A 12,608-nucleotide genomic window follows, 5' to 3' on the forward strand; every position below is an offset into this window, starting at 1 on the left:
CAAGGAAATCTCACCGACCTGGTTCAGATTTCGGAGGGCACTACGAAAGACCTGCAGTGGTGGCTAACAAACGGCGATTGGATCAAGGGCGGACCCCTCTTCCTTACCCACCCCTCTCCCTTCCCCACCCAGATCTTACCGTAGCGATAGATGTATCACTATTGATGCGTGGTAGCCATCTGGGAGAGGTGGAGATCAGAGGACTCTGGTCTCCGGCGGAAGCCAAGCTTAATATCAATCTGTTGGAGCCTCGGGGGATCCGACTGCCACTGAAAGCCTTTTTGCCATCAATAAAGGTAAGGCTGGTACAGCTGTTTACGGAAAACACTACCGCCATGTCGTACCGCAACAAACAGGGTGGAGTGGGATTGTGTTTCTGGGCTTGGCTGGAACAGGACATTTCCTTGGTGGTTCTCTGAACTCCAGGGTGGACAGCTCAGCTGGAAGTGCCTTGCGGATCACGAGTGGTGTCTCCTTTCGGAGGTGGCACAAGGTCGCTTTCAGCGGTGGGGAAGGGCGCAAGTTATTCTTGTGCCTCCTGACTGGGCACGTAGCGTTTGGTATCCTAAGCTTCTGGACATTAGCATCGATCCTCCGATCAGATTGCCCCTTCTGGAGGATCTTCTGTCTCAGTTGCAGGGGAGGGTCCTCCACCCGAACCGGACACACTCTTCTTCCTTGTGTGGAGATAGAGCGGCGACAGTTGACAGCTTTTGACCTCCCTCCTGAAGTCTGTGGTTATTCTGGCAGCCAGGCGCCTGCAGATGGAACAATTTAGTAAAAATTTTACAGGCCGGCATATTGACCCTCTATCTGCAGCTTTGTCAGTTGTCCTCCTGTTCATGCTTTACTTGGCCCAGCAGGGCTCTGCTCTGGGTACCCTGAAGGGCTATCTTTCGGCCTTTTTCCTCTTTTCTTCGGCTGCCTGATCAGCCTTCTCTTTTCAAATCCCCTCTGGTGCAGAGATTCTTGAAGGGGTTAACCCGCTTGTTTTCCCCCTTTACCCTTTATTATGCTACAGTGGGACCTTAATTTGGTTCTCACTTTTCTGATGTGTGCACTGTTTGATCCACTGCATAACTGTTCTCTATGGCAGCTCACCATCCAAACCGCCTTCTTAGTGGCAGTAACCTATGCCGCGAAGGTGAGCGAAATGCAGGCACGGTCATCACAGCCTCCTACCTCACTCTTTCCGGATGAAGTGGTGCTCCGCACAAGGGCATCTTTTCTACCGAAGGTTGGCACTGCCCTTTCATATGGGGCAGTCTGTTACCCGATCCACCTTCTATGCACCTCCGCTCCCTTCCAAGGAAGAAGTGTCTCCATCTTTTGGACCCAAAAAGAGCGTTCTTGTTCTACCTTGATTGAACCAAAGGGTTCCGGGTGGATGTCCAACTCTATATAGGGTGTGTGGGTGCAAAGAAATGGCGTGCGGTCCAAAAGAGGACTATGTCCTGCTGGGTTATCCTCTGTATTAAAATCTGTTACGCCTTAGAGAAGAAAGATCTTCCTGAAGGGCTTAGAGCCCATTCCACCAGGGCAAAAGGGGTCACCTCGGCTCTCCAGCATGGTGTCCCCATATCTGAGATCTGAGAAGCAATCACGTGGGCATCGCTGCACACGTTTGCCAGACAGTACTGCCTGGATTCCCTGGTTCGCAGAAAAGGCATGTTTGGTTGCTTGGTCTTGCCGGACTTCCTGGTCTAAACCTTTCCGCAGTCCCTCCTCTGGAGATGGTATTGCTTGGGTATCTGTTAAAAAAGTAAGGAATCTGGTGACTAGATGTCTCTATCAGATGGACAAGTTACTTACCTTCAGTAACGACATATCTGGTAGAGACCTGATCTTGCTGCAGATTCTTTACCGACCTACCCACCCTCCCCACACTGCGGAATTACTTTTAGTGTTTGAGATGTTCCCCTTCAGGGCCCAGGCTGTTTTATTTTTGTTTTTAAACACAACATGGTCAGTCACTTCATGGCTCCACGCTCTAGCGTGGAAAGTCGTGAAAAGTACTGACGTCAGCGTGCCGGAGTGGCAGTTATATTGATGACACAGACTTGACGACGACTAACAGGACGCCAACGTCACTCTGGGTCGCCAGACGCCACCTATCAGTGCACAGAGGTACTGATAAGACAGATGTTCCTGATCCAGCCTGACCAGGCCCGGTGTACCGGCCTAGGGTTAGGTAGCAGTGCTTCTACAGGTAAGATCGGTCCTCCCAAGTGTGGGGATGCCCGGAGTCTCACAAAACCAATACCTGGGGTACTGGACCCCTTGCAGCAGTCAAGGCTTGTTGCTGAATCCCAACACTGAGGAAGCCCGACCTGCACGTCTGGACTTTAGGGACAATACGACCCACATTGAGAGTGGCTTAGCTGTCCTGTTTGCCTCCCTCTGCAGAAACCGAAGACCGAGGGAGTCTGCGACTGCCGCCACCTGATCCTCAAAGCACCTATTCACCTGTGCTCCAGAGCCTGGTGACAGTTCTTGTGGGTCTGAGACCCCCTTGGCCCAAATCCCAACATTGGAGTTGCTCAGACTGGACTTCCAGTCACCGCCCACAGACTCCTTCTGAAGGCCCCCCTCCATCCATGAGAGACTCCAGCACCATACCGAATGCTAAAAGACAGCACTGCACCGAGCACCACTGCCAGAGGAGGAGTGGACCAAGGGTGTCCCTGGATACCTGAGGATGTCCAGGATCAAGCCCTACTGTGGATTCCCCTGGACTTGTCCCCCAGTCCTAGCTTAGTCTTTTTCAGGCTGTACTGTTGTCTCATTGAAGTGAATGAGACTCCCAACACCATAACTAACCTCTGCACCCGGATGCCCCAGAGCCTCATGAGGTGACAAGTTGCTGTTAAGTGCTCAATTGTAATACATGTTTTCCCCCATATAACATTACAGCTCCCAGAAATTGCAGTTTCAACTTTTAAAAACAGTAAAAATGTATAATTCAAAGTACCGATCTTTGTATCTAAATTACTATAAAAGCACATGCTATTTTGTATAAATTGGTGTCAGATTTCTTAATTAAGTGTCTCTCACGTAGTGCCTTTGTGTAATAGATGCTTAACACTACCCTCTGATATGCAAAACTGCTCGCCCTCACTACCACAAAAGAGCATTTGGGATATGTAACCTTTAGGGTATACAAGGAGAGAAGGAGCCAATACTGAGATATAGAACAACAAGGTTTATTGGGATTGCTTTACATATGCAGTTCAGAGTGCCTCAAGGTATTCAGTTTGCTTCCTGCTTTGTCTTCGGTGGTCTTCTCCTTCTGCTCGATTTCTCCCAATCACAGTCTCGCCCGGTTGGAGGAGAGAAAGGAAACTTGGCAGTTAGTTCACTACTAGAGTATACAGGCTGGTAATGGGGCAGGGAGTGAGGGTAACATTCGTGAGGAGTCGATGCAAACAACCATCAGCAAACGTAAGAGAACACTAGCCCGAAATGTGGAGTGAAAGTGCTCAAAAGTAAATGGGTGCCCTGGTACAGCGGTCCCTCCCGCTCCCTTCGTTACCCGGTCCCCCCTCTGTTAAAGCGTAGGAGTTCCTTAAAGCACCCCCGTACCTGGCTGAGCCACGTGTCTTCCTGCGCGTGGCTGGGCGATGCCTGGGGACGGTGGCCTCCTGGCTTCTCCCACGGCGGGACGTCTGGGTCTCCCTCTCGCTCAGACGTTCCGTTGTCGGCTCTCTTCGTCCCGGCTTCTCTGGATCTTTCCTCCGAGTCCGCGCCGTCGATCCCTTTCTCCCCAGGTCGGTTTCTTCTCCTTAGCTCGATGTCGCCTCGGTACACCAACAGCTCCACGTCTTCCGGTCCGCCTTTTCTTCTGTAACGGCCAATGAGGATAGGCCGCTGTCCTCTGACGTCAAGGGGTTGGGTTCAAAGTCCGGTAAGTCCAGGCTTCCCTTAAGGGCCCGGACCAGTCCAACAGGGGAGACGGAGAGTCAGTCACGGGGAACAATAAAGGTGACTCTGCGACCCCGTGACAGGGTATCAGTTGTGCCTTTGTAATTCCTTGAAGGTTTGCTTGGACTCTGTACCTTGTACCTCCATTTTGGTGCACTATATATAGAGCCAGCTTCTATAATGATTAATATTGTGCCTGGTGGATGTTAGGTTTTTATATTGTGCTCGTCCGCACAATCAAGCACTGGACACAGAGCATACACAATGGGTCGCACTCCGACTCCACCCACCAGCAGGTGTGCCCCAGGAGCATCATGGTAGATGCAGTCTTTTGATAGCGTGTGCGCTATATCGAAACAGTGTGTAAAGCAAGATTGCAGCACCAACTCTGGACACCGGTGTTTCGGAATAGTTGTTCCTCGTCAGCAGAGTGTAGGTTATTCGGGGTTAGCTGTGCAGGCTGCCAAGTGTTCTCAGGTTGATACCTCTCACGGCGCGGGTGCGGGATCCGAGCTCGTCAGCTCTAGCTCGAGGGAGCCAATTAAATATACACAATGGGTCGCACTCCGACTCCACCCACCAGCAGGTGTGCCCCAGGAGCATCATGGTAGATGCAGTCTTTTGATAGCGTGTGCGCTATATCGAAACAGTGTGTAAAGCAAGATTGCAGCACCAACTCTGGACACCGGTGTTTCGGAATAGTTGTTCCTCGTCAGCAGAGTGTAGGTTATTCGGGGTTAGCTGTGCAGGCTGCCAAGTGTTCTCAGGTTGATACCTCTCACGGCGCGGGTGCGGGATCCGAGCTCGTCAGCTCTAGCTCGAGGGAGCCAATTAAATATACACAATGGGTCGCACTCCGACTCCACCCACCAGCAGGTGTGCCCCAGGAGCATCATGGTAGATGCAGTTTTTTGATAGCGTGTGCGCTATATCGAAACAGTGTGTAAAGCAAGATTGCAGCACCAACTCTGGACACCGGTGTTTCGGAATAGTTGTTCCTCGTCAGCAGAGTGTAGGTTATTCGGGGTTAGCTGTGCAGGCTGCCAAGTGTTCTCAGGTTGATACCTCTCACGGCGCGGGTGCGGGATCCGAGCTCGTCAGCTCTAGCTCGAGGGAGCCAATTAAATGTACACAATGGGTCGCACTCCGACTCCACCCACCAGCAGGTGTGCCCCAGGAGCATCATGGTAGATGCAGTCTTTTGATAGCGTGTGCGCTATATCGAAACAGTGTGTAAAGCAAGATTGCAGCACCAACTCTGGACACCGGTGTTTCGGAATAGTTGTTCCTCGTCAGCAGAGTGTAGGTTATTCGGGGTTAGCTGTGCAGGCTGCCAAGTGTTCTCAGGTTGATACCTCTCACGGCGCGGGTGCGGGATCCGAGCTCGTCAGCTCTAGCTCGAGGGAGCCAATTAAATATACACAATGGGTCGCACTCCGACTCCACCCACCAGCAGGTGTGCCCCAGGAGCATCATGGTAGAGCTCGGATCCCGCACCCGCGCCGTGAGAGGTACATACCTGAGAACATTTGGCAGCCTGCACAGCTAACCCCGAATACCTACACTCTGCTGACGAGGAACAACTATTCCGAAACACCGGTGTCCAGAGTTGGTGCTGCAACCTTGCTACAACACATTTTTCTTCGATATAGCGCACTCGCTATCTAAAGACTGCATCGACCATGATGCTCCTGGGGCACACCTGCTGGTGGGTGGAGTCGGAGTGCGACCCATTTTGTACTTTGATAGGCTCCCTTGAGCTTGGGCTGACGAGCTCGGATCCCGCACCCGCGCCGTGAGAGGTACATACCTGAGAACATTTGGCAGCCTGCACAGCTAACCCCGAATACCTACACTCTGCTGACGAGGAACAACTATTCCGAAACACCGGTGTCCAGAGTTGGTGCTGCAACCTTGCTACGACACATTTTTCTTCGATATAGCGCACTCGCTATCTAAAGACTGCATCGACCATGATGCTCCTGGGCCACACCTGCTGGTGGGTGGAGTCGGAGTGCGACCCATTTTGTACTTTGATAGGCTCCCTTGAGCTTGGGCTGACGAGCTCGGATCCCGCACCCGCGCCGTGAGAGGTACATACCTGAGAACATTTGGCAGCCTGCACAGCTAACCCCGAATACCTACACTCTGCTGACGAGGAACAACTATTCCGAAACACCGGTGTCCAGAGTTGGTGCTGCAACCTTGCTACGACACATTTTTCTTCGATATAGCGCACTCGCTATCTAAAGACTGCATCGACCATGATGCTCCTGGGGCACACCTGCTGGTGGGTGGAGTCGGAGTGCGACCCATTTTGTACTTTGATAGGCTCCCTTGAGCTTGGGCTGACGAGCTCGGATCCCGCACCCGCGCCGTGAGAGGTACATACCTGAGAACATTTGGCAGCCTGCACAGCTAACCCCGAATACCTACACTCTGCTGACGAGGAACAACTATTCCGAAACACCGGTGTCCAGAGTTGGTCCTGCAACCTTGCTACGACACATTTTTCTTCGATATAGCGCACTCGCTATCTAAAGACTGCATCGACCATGTTGCTCCTGGGGCACACCTGCTGGTGGGTGGAGTCGGAGTGCGACCCATTTTGTACTTTGATAGGCTCCCTTGAGCTTGGGCTGACGAGCTCGGATCCCGCACCCGCGCCGTGAGAGGTACATACCTGAGAACATTTGGCAGCCTGCACAGCTAACCCCGAATACCTACACTCTGCTGACGAGGAACAACTATTCCGAAACACCGGTGTCCAGAGTTGGTGCTGCAACCTTGCTACGACACATTTTTCTTCGATATAGCGCACTCGCTATCTAAAGACTGCATCGACCATGATGCTCCTGGGGCACACCTGCTGGTGGGTGGAGTCGGAGTGCGACCCATTTTGTACTGGACACAGAGCACATCTAGCGTATTTGGGGGAAAAAGACTAAGATCATCTGAATTGCCTTGGTTTATAAAAGCAATGTTAATTTTCTACGTTGCATTCTGGCTCATTCCTTACCTACAATTCAGCCACTCCTGTCATTTTTAGGGCTCGCATGGCGAGCGAGCCTTATTGTCGTTGGGTTGAGCCTCCCGAGTGGTACAGACCGGTGCACGAGCAGACACCGGTCGGTGAACGCTCTTCTAAGACGCGCTTTGCAGGCGCCGCCACTGGGAGGGCCAACGTGCACGCTCACGGCGTCACACTCATGCCCTCCCGCGTCTCTTGGGCTGTTCTCCGCTCCAGGCCGGCTTGTTTTTTATTGGTACAGGGAGGTGAAGGGATTTACTCAGAATCGCAGGATGATGACCTGACCGGATACTCCAACACGGTTCCCCAGTTCTAGATTCGGCAGATCTGGCGATATGTCCCATCCTGGGTAAAGGGAGGGAGGGTGGCAGGCAGAGGCCCCATGAAAGCTCGACTAATTATGGGCTCGAGGTTCTAACAGGAGCTCAAGCCAGGCTTCACATTCGAGCTTTCAGTGGCTCTACACCTCTAGTCTTTTTTCTCTTTCCCAGATTCCTTCACCTGCCTGTGTTCGTCGCAGCCTCTTCATCTGCTGGCCGAACTGCTTTGCCGTCTCCAGGCAAACCAAAACTACCCATCCACCCATATTTATTGAGATCTCCAGAACACACCCTACCCCCATCGTGGTACGGTGTGCATATTTCATCTTGTGGCATCGGGGAAGAGCCCCTTCCGACTTGAGTTCACGGGTGTTTTAACTTGCACTAGACACGCAGTTGCTGCTGCGCTGCGGAGGGCCCCAGCTAGGGGTTGGATATTGTTTGTTAAACGTTGCTGCCGCCGCTCGCCAGACTCCTTTTCTTTGTGCTTATTTGCCAAAAGCGGACCACAAGCTTGTGCGTGTGATCAGGCTTTCGCCACCGCCATGGCTTTATTTTATTTTATTTTATTTAACAAAAATAAGGCACCTAATTGGGCTAAGGCGGGCGCATGTCCCGCCTTTGCTCTGCCCATTCCCGTCAGTGTCTAGGACGTGCATCAGCACGCGGCACAGACACAGGCTCCCTCGCCCCCCCCACCTCCTCTGTGGTGCACGCGCACCACTGGTTTAAATAAATGTCCTGAGTGCGCAGAAGTCTCTTAAAGGCGTTAATATTCCATAGGCTGTTTGTGCAGGCAGGCCCCTCCGCCCGAGAAAGAATTGAAAGTATGGGCGCCTTGCGAGCTTCACTGGTCGGCGGCAGCCTGCGCCTCCTTCCTCCTTCGTGGATCATAGCGCGGACATCTGTCAGAGTAATGGCTTCAGGCCCGGGCCAGCACCCGGCGCCCGCTGCTACCATGTCATCCCGCGCGGCCGACAGCATCCTCATCGACGACCGGCTGTACTCCAAAGTGCATCTGACCATTGGCAACTCGCTGCTCCCGGACGAGCTGCTATCGCCCACCCCCCTCAATGCTGGACCTGAACACTGAGACCAACCTACGTGTTCTAGGCTGTGAAATGCTACAGTTCGCCGGCATCCTACTCAGCTTACCGCAGGTGAGTGAGCACTCCTGGGACAGGGGAACCACGAACATGGCGCATGAGGAAGGACCGGCCAAGTAATACCTCTCTTCTCTCTGTTCACAGGTGGCAATGGCCACTGGTCAGGTGCAGTTTCACTGCTTCTTTTACAAAGTCATTCGTGAAACACCGCTTCGAGGTGAGCCTGTACCATGTGTCTCGTCCGCTATTGCTGACAGTTTATGTAGTCACGCCATATGCTGCCTACTCGAAATATAAGTTACTTTCCTTTTTAGTCAGATTGTTTACAATTTCTGTTGGTGCATATAATCTTATTACCTCCCAGGGAACGACCCAGCCCTAACACGGAGCTCCCATATTGTGTCTTTAAATGTTGTTGGACTTTTAAGGCGATAGCCTCTTACTCTGCATGTCATAGCTGGCAGGTTATTGTAGTTTGACGGAAGTGTCTGCCACACATTTCTCTGTTTGCCCCTTGCCTGTCTGCCATCTTATGTATTCCTAGCCTAGTCACATCACCCAATTGAACGTTTTAATTGTACGCTTCCAGCTAGCTCGCAAATTCCAAAATGCAATTGCTTCACACCCAACGCCTGCCACCTTCGAGAACTCTGTTTCAATGCGGCAGTCTAGTCCACGACAAGAAAGTGTGAGTTGAAGCTAGGGTATGCTTTTTATTACCCTTTGCCTTTTACCCCCATAAACGTTATGTTTGAGACACGCATATGGCTAAAAACCGGCATGTCTATAAGTAAAGTTAGATACCTGTTTTTGTAGTGCTCGCTATTCACTGAACATAAAATAGTGGGAATGATTGCCTAACAACTTTTATTGCAGACGCGCTGTCCCGCCTCAGTCAGCCAGCCCCATGATCTGCAGACATGCTTCCTCCTTTCCTGTTCAATACATGCCGTAAGACTGCATGCTCTTGCAGCAGGCGCGGCTCACATGCCATCGGCATTTCCTTTGCACTGTTGATGTGGCCGGCACGGGGGGCAGCTCCTTGTTTCTGCTGGATTCAGCTTTAAGCTCTAACTTTGCAGACACTGCCAGCACGGAGCCAGTAGAAGGCATGTGGGTTCCTGTGAAGACTGCGGGGGGCACTGGGTGCCTCTTAATGGGCCTGTAACCCGTGGGACTGTCAAGAGGTTTAGGAAGTCCTCGGGGAGCCGGACAGTGAGTGAAGAAGCCAGCTATTTACTGTGAGAGCCAAAGAGCACCTGGGGAGGAGCCCGCAAGTTTCCGGCGGTGCCGAGACGGACTCTAGGGTTAGCTCAGGGTAACTCTACTTGGGGTAGTGGGGGTCAAGAGTGCGTGGGAGACTAACCCACACCTGCCCTGAATGTTCCACGAGCGAAAACTGCAGGAGACAGGGGGCATAGGTGAGCCCGGAGCTCCACGTGTGATCTTGTACTGCAGATGAGAAGGGGTCGGGGGTTCTTGGAAACGCGGGCTGGCAGGTGTGACTGGGTGAAGGCTGTACACCCGCGGCGGGGACACGGTGGCACGGGATGGCATTGAGCTTCTATACCTAGAAATAATCCATTGCCAAACTCACAAAAATGCACAGCGATGTCAATCTATCTAAAGCGCATCTACACTTCGCCAGGGAAAATAAGCGCTAAATAAATGCAAATACAATATGTAAATTCGAATTGCTTTTAACCGCTCTGATACATGACACCCATCCAGGTTACTTATGTCAAAAAGAGGGGCATACCAGGAGCCCTTAGTTCAAGCATATGAGCACCTAACACCACCTGAAGATTGTATGCAGTTTTTGTGAAGATCGTGAGCATTGTGTCTAGGAACAGTTTTAGATAGTGGATACCCTCCAGTGGGAGGAAGAGCCCTCACACTGCAATAGGTGGTTTTCAGCAATCCCCAGATGTTGTGTTCAATCCTCTCCTGCTAACATTGCCATAGTCTGGATTTAGCAGTCGCTATAAATAAATTGGGCTTGGATGGCATGGTAGGGTGGTATGCAATTGGCGGGAAGCCCTAAGCTGTAAAATAGCTTGGAAAACTCTGTACTTCCTTGAAATTAAAGGTGTGCTCAATATGAAGCAAGCATTTGCAATGCATCAGGTCTCGCATTATTAGAGTTTGAGCTATTGGCATTGCTAAATAATGCAACACCAATAGCTCAAACTTTAATAATGCGAGACCGATTGCATTGCAAATGCTTGTTTTATTTTTTATTAAACAATTCATTCAAGGATGTGTATTGTCTTTCAAAACTGAAAATATGATGTCAAATCTCAAAATGGAAAAGAGCAGTTGGCATGAAAGATAGGTTTGGCAGGTGGTTATGCTGAATAAAAGTCCAATTGTTGATATTGATTAAACATTGTAAAGAGGTATGCTACTGTAATATGGTTAATGTTTTACACTTTATTTGCAAGTGCATCAATGGAATGTCAGTGTAAAGTGCAGCAAAATGTGCAATACGAGACAATTTTCTTACATTGTGCTGCAAAATTTCCTGATCCATGCCACAATATCCTGGGCTGTCTGTTTAATGGGCCGCTCTACAGTACCAATAGATTTCCACTCTAAATACTCATAAACAAAGTTAAAATGAAAAACATGGTTTGCTTGTAACTGATCACTCTTGCACCCTTAAATATAAAGACTTCCCAGGAGAATCCCAGGTTTCTTTGAGATTTAGCAGGTTCACATGCCCAGTGTAGTGCTGCGTGCAATAGCTTTGTACAGCACTATGTCAAATTCTTATTCCAGGACTAAAGTCAACGCGCTCTCCAAAACCGTTCTTGAGATGTAGATACAAAAGTTCAGTATGGCATCCACAATCTATGAATTATGGCCAGCTGATTAAATCTAACCTTTGAGACAAAACTGCTCATGTGGGCAGTCCTTGGCTACTCCTAACTTGTGCTCACTTGTGGGACAAAGGGAATGCTTACATATAGCTGATTACAATGCTGGTATACTAGCCAGTAAATGTGGGATGATAAGAGTCTACATTGGAATGACATGCTTGTGAAGAAAGGTGCTTCCTTACACGATTTTTCCAGGTTCTATTTCCTGCAGTCATTCTCTGCTGTAAAAAATGGAATCTATCATTGCCTAAAAGGAATAAGACCAATGCCAGTCAAAATGTCCAGTAGCCAGTCTCCTAAGAGACTAATTGCTGCCTGTTCGACGCAATGCATCTGGAGTGGGAGTTTTCTCAAAAGCACATTCCTTTGGCACTTTAATTTCCCGGCAACACCTGCATTTACTTTTTTTAAAACTTTTTTTATATTGCAGGTGCAGGAATTGTTTGCTGATGATTATGGAGAAGTATTTCATGTCCAGCCACCCAGCGCAGTAGAAAGAAGGGCATTCTTTGAGGACTTACTTCTAAATCAAGCTGCCAAGCCCCCTTCATCAAGAAGAAAAGCAGGTAAGGGTTTCTATTTGCGTGTTTATGTGGCCTCCAGTTCCTCCCCTTTCTTAAGTGCCAATAACAAGTGGGATAAAATTCTATACTGCACTCATGAAACACTTTCATCTGATGGATACTGCTAACCACTGATTCCTGACTTTAGGAATTCCACGTTGTTAGACTAGATCTGGCGATTTTCAAACAGTCTCTCTCCGCTGTAACCTTGTTCTGCTCCAGTAGTAATGAGTTGAGCTGCATATAGGTGTCACCCTGCTTTCTGACATCAGTAAATGTATTTCCACAGCCTTTAACAAGGGTCTGGTGCTTCACTCCCACCTAGTTGGTCTTCCTACAACTTTGAAAATCTTTCTACAGAACATGTGCTATGGAAAAATACCCATTCTCACCACGCCCACCTCCTTGGGTTCCTGCGCTGAGTGCACCTTGGGCAAAATGGTATTACAGAAGGGGCCGCAGACTCTTTTGCATCCCCCACAGTCATACAGATAGCGCTCACTCAACATGTGCTGTAGTGCTGCTATGAGGGCATTCTCTCAAGTGGCGTGGCCCCATGCAAATGAGGAACCACTTTACCTCTGCACCCGCAGCATATTGCCAATGTTAGTGCAGAGGTGCAAATTCCTTTACTGCGCATCTTGGAGGCAGCCCTCACAGTTGTCCCATGAACCCATCAGACAACCTCCCTACAACGGGTACGGTCACTCACTGCGCACACTTGCAAGGGGATCTGTAATTCCCCTTACGTGTAGGTGGGTTGGCGCACAGCTGCACCATATTTC

At 50.2% G+C, this 12,608-nt stretch overlaps 1 protein-coding gene across 2 annotated transcripts in view; it reads left to right on the forward strand.

Moving 5' to 3' along the window:
* ATAD2 (ATPase family AAA domain containing 2) overlaps positions 1 to 12,608 on the forward strand; it is a 558,187-nt gene that overhangs the window by 251,555 nt on the left and 294,024 nt on the right. For both annotated transcript variants that reach the window (XM_078686807.1, XM_078686808.1), the window contains exon 20: positions 11,691 to 11,826. In XM_078686807.1, the coding sequence (XP_078542933.1) occupies positions 11,691 to 11,826 (136 nt within the window). The remainder of the gene's footprint in view (positions 1 to 11,690; positions 11,827 to 12,608) is intronic.

Source organism: Lissotriton helveticus, chromosome 4_1 (assembly GCF_964261635.1).
Source record: "Lissotriton helveticus chromosome 4_1, aLisHel1.1, whole genome shotgun sequence".
NCBI lineage: Eukaryota > Metazoa > Chordata > Amphibia > Caudata > Salamandridae > Lissotriton > Lissotriton helveticus.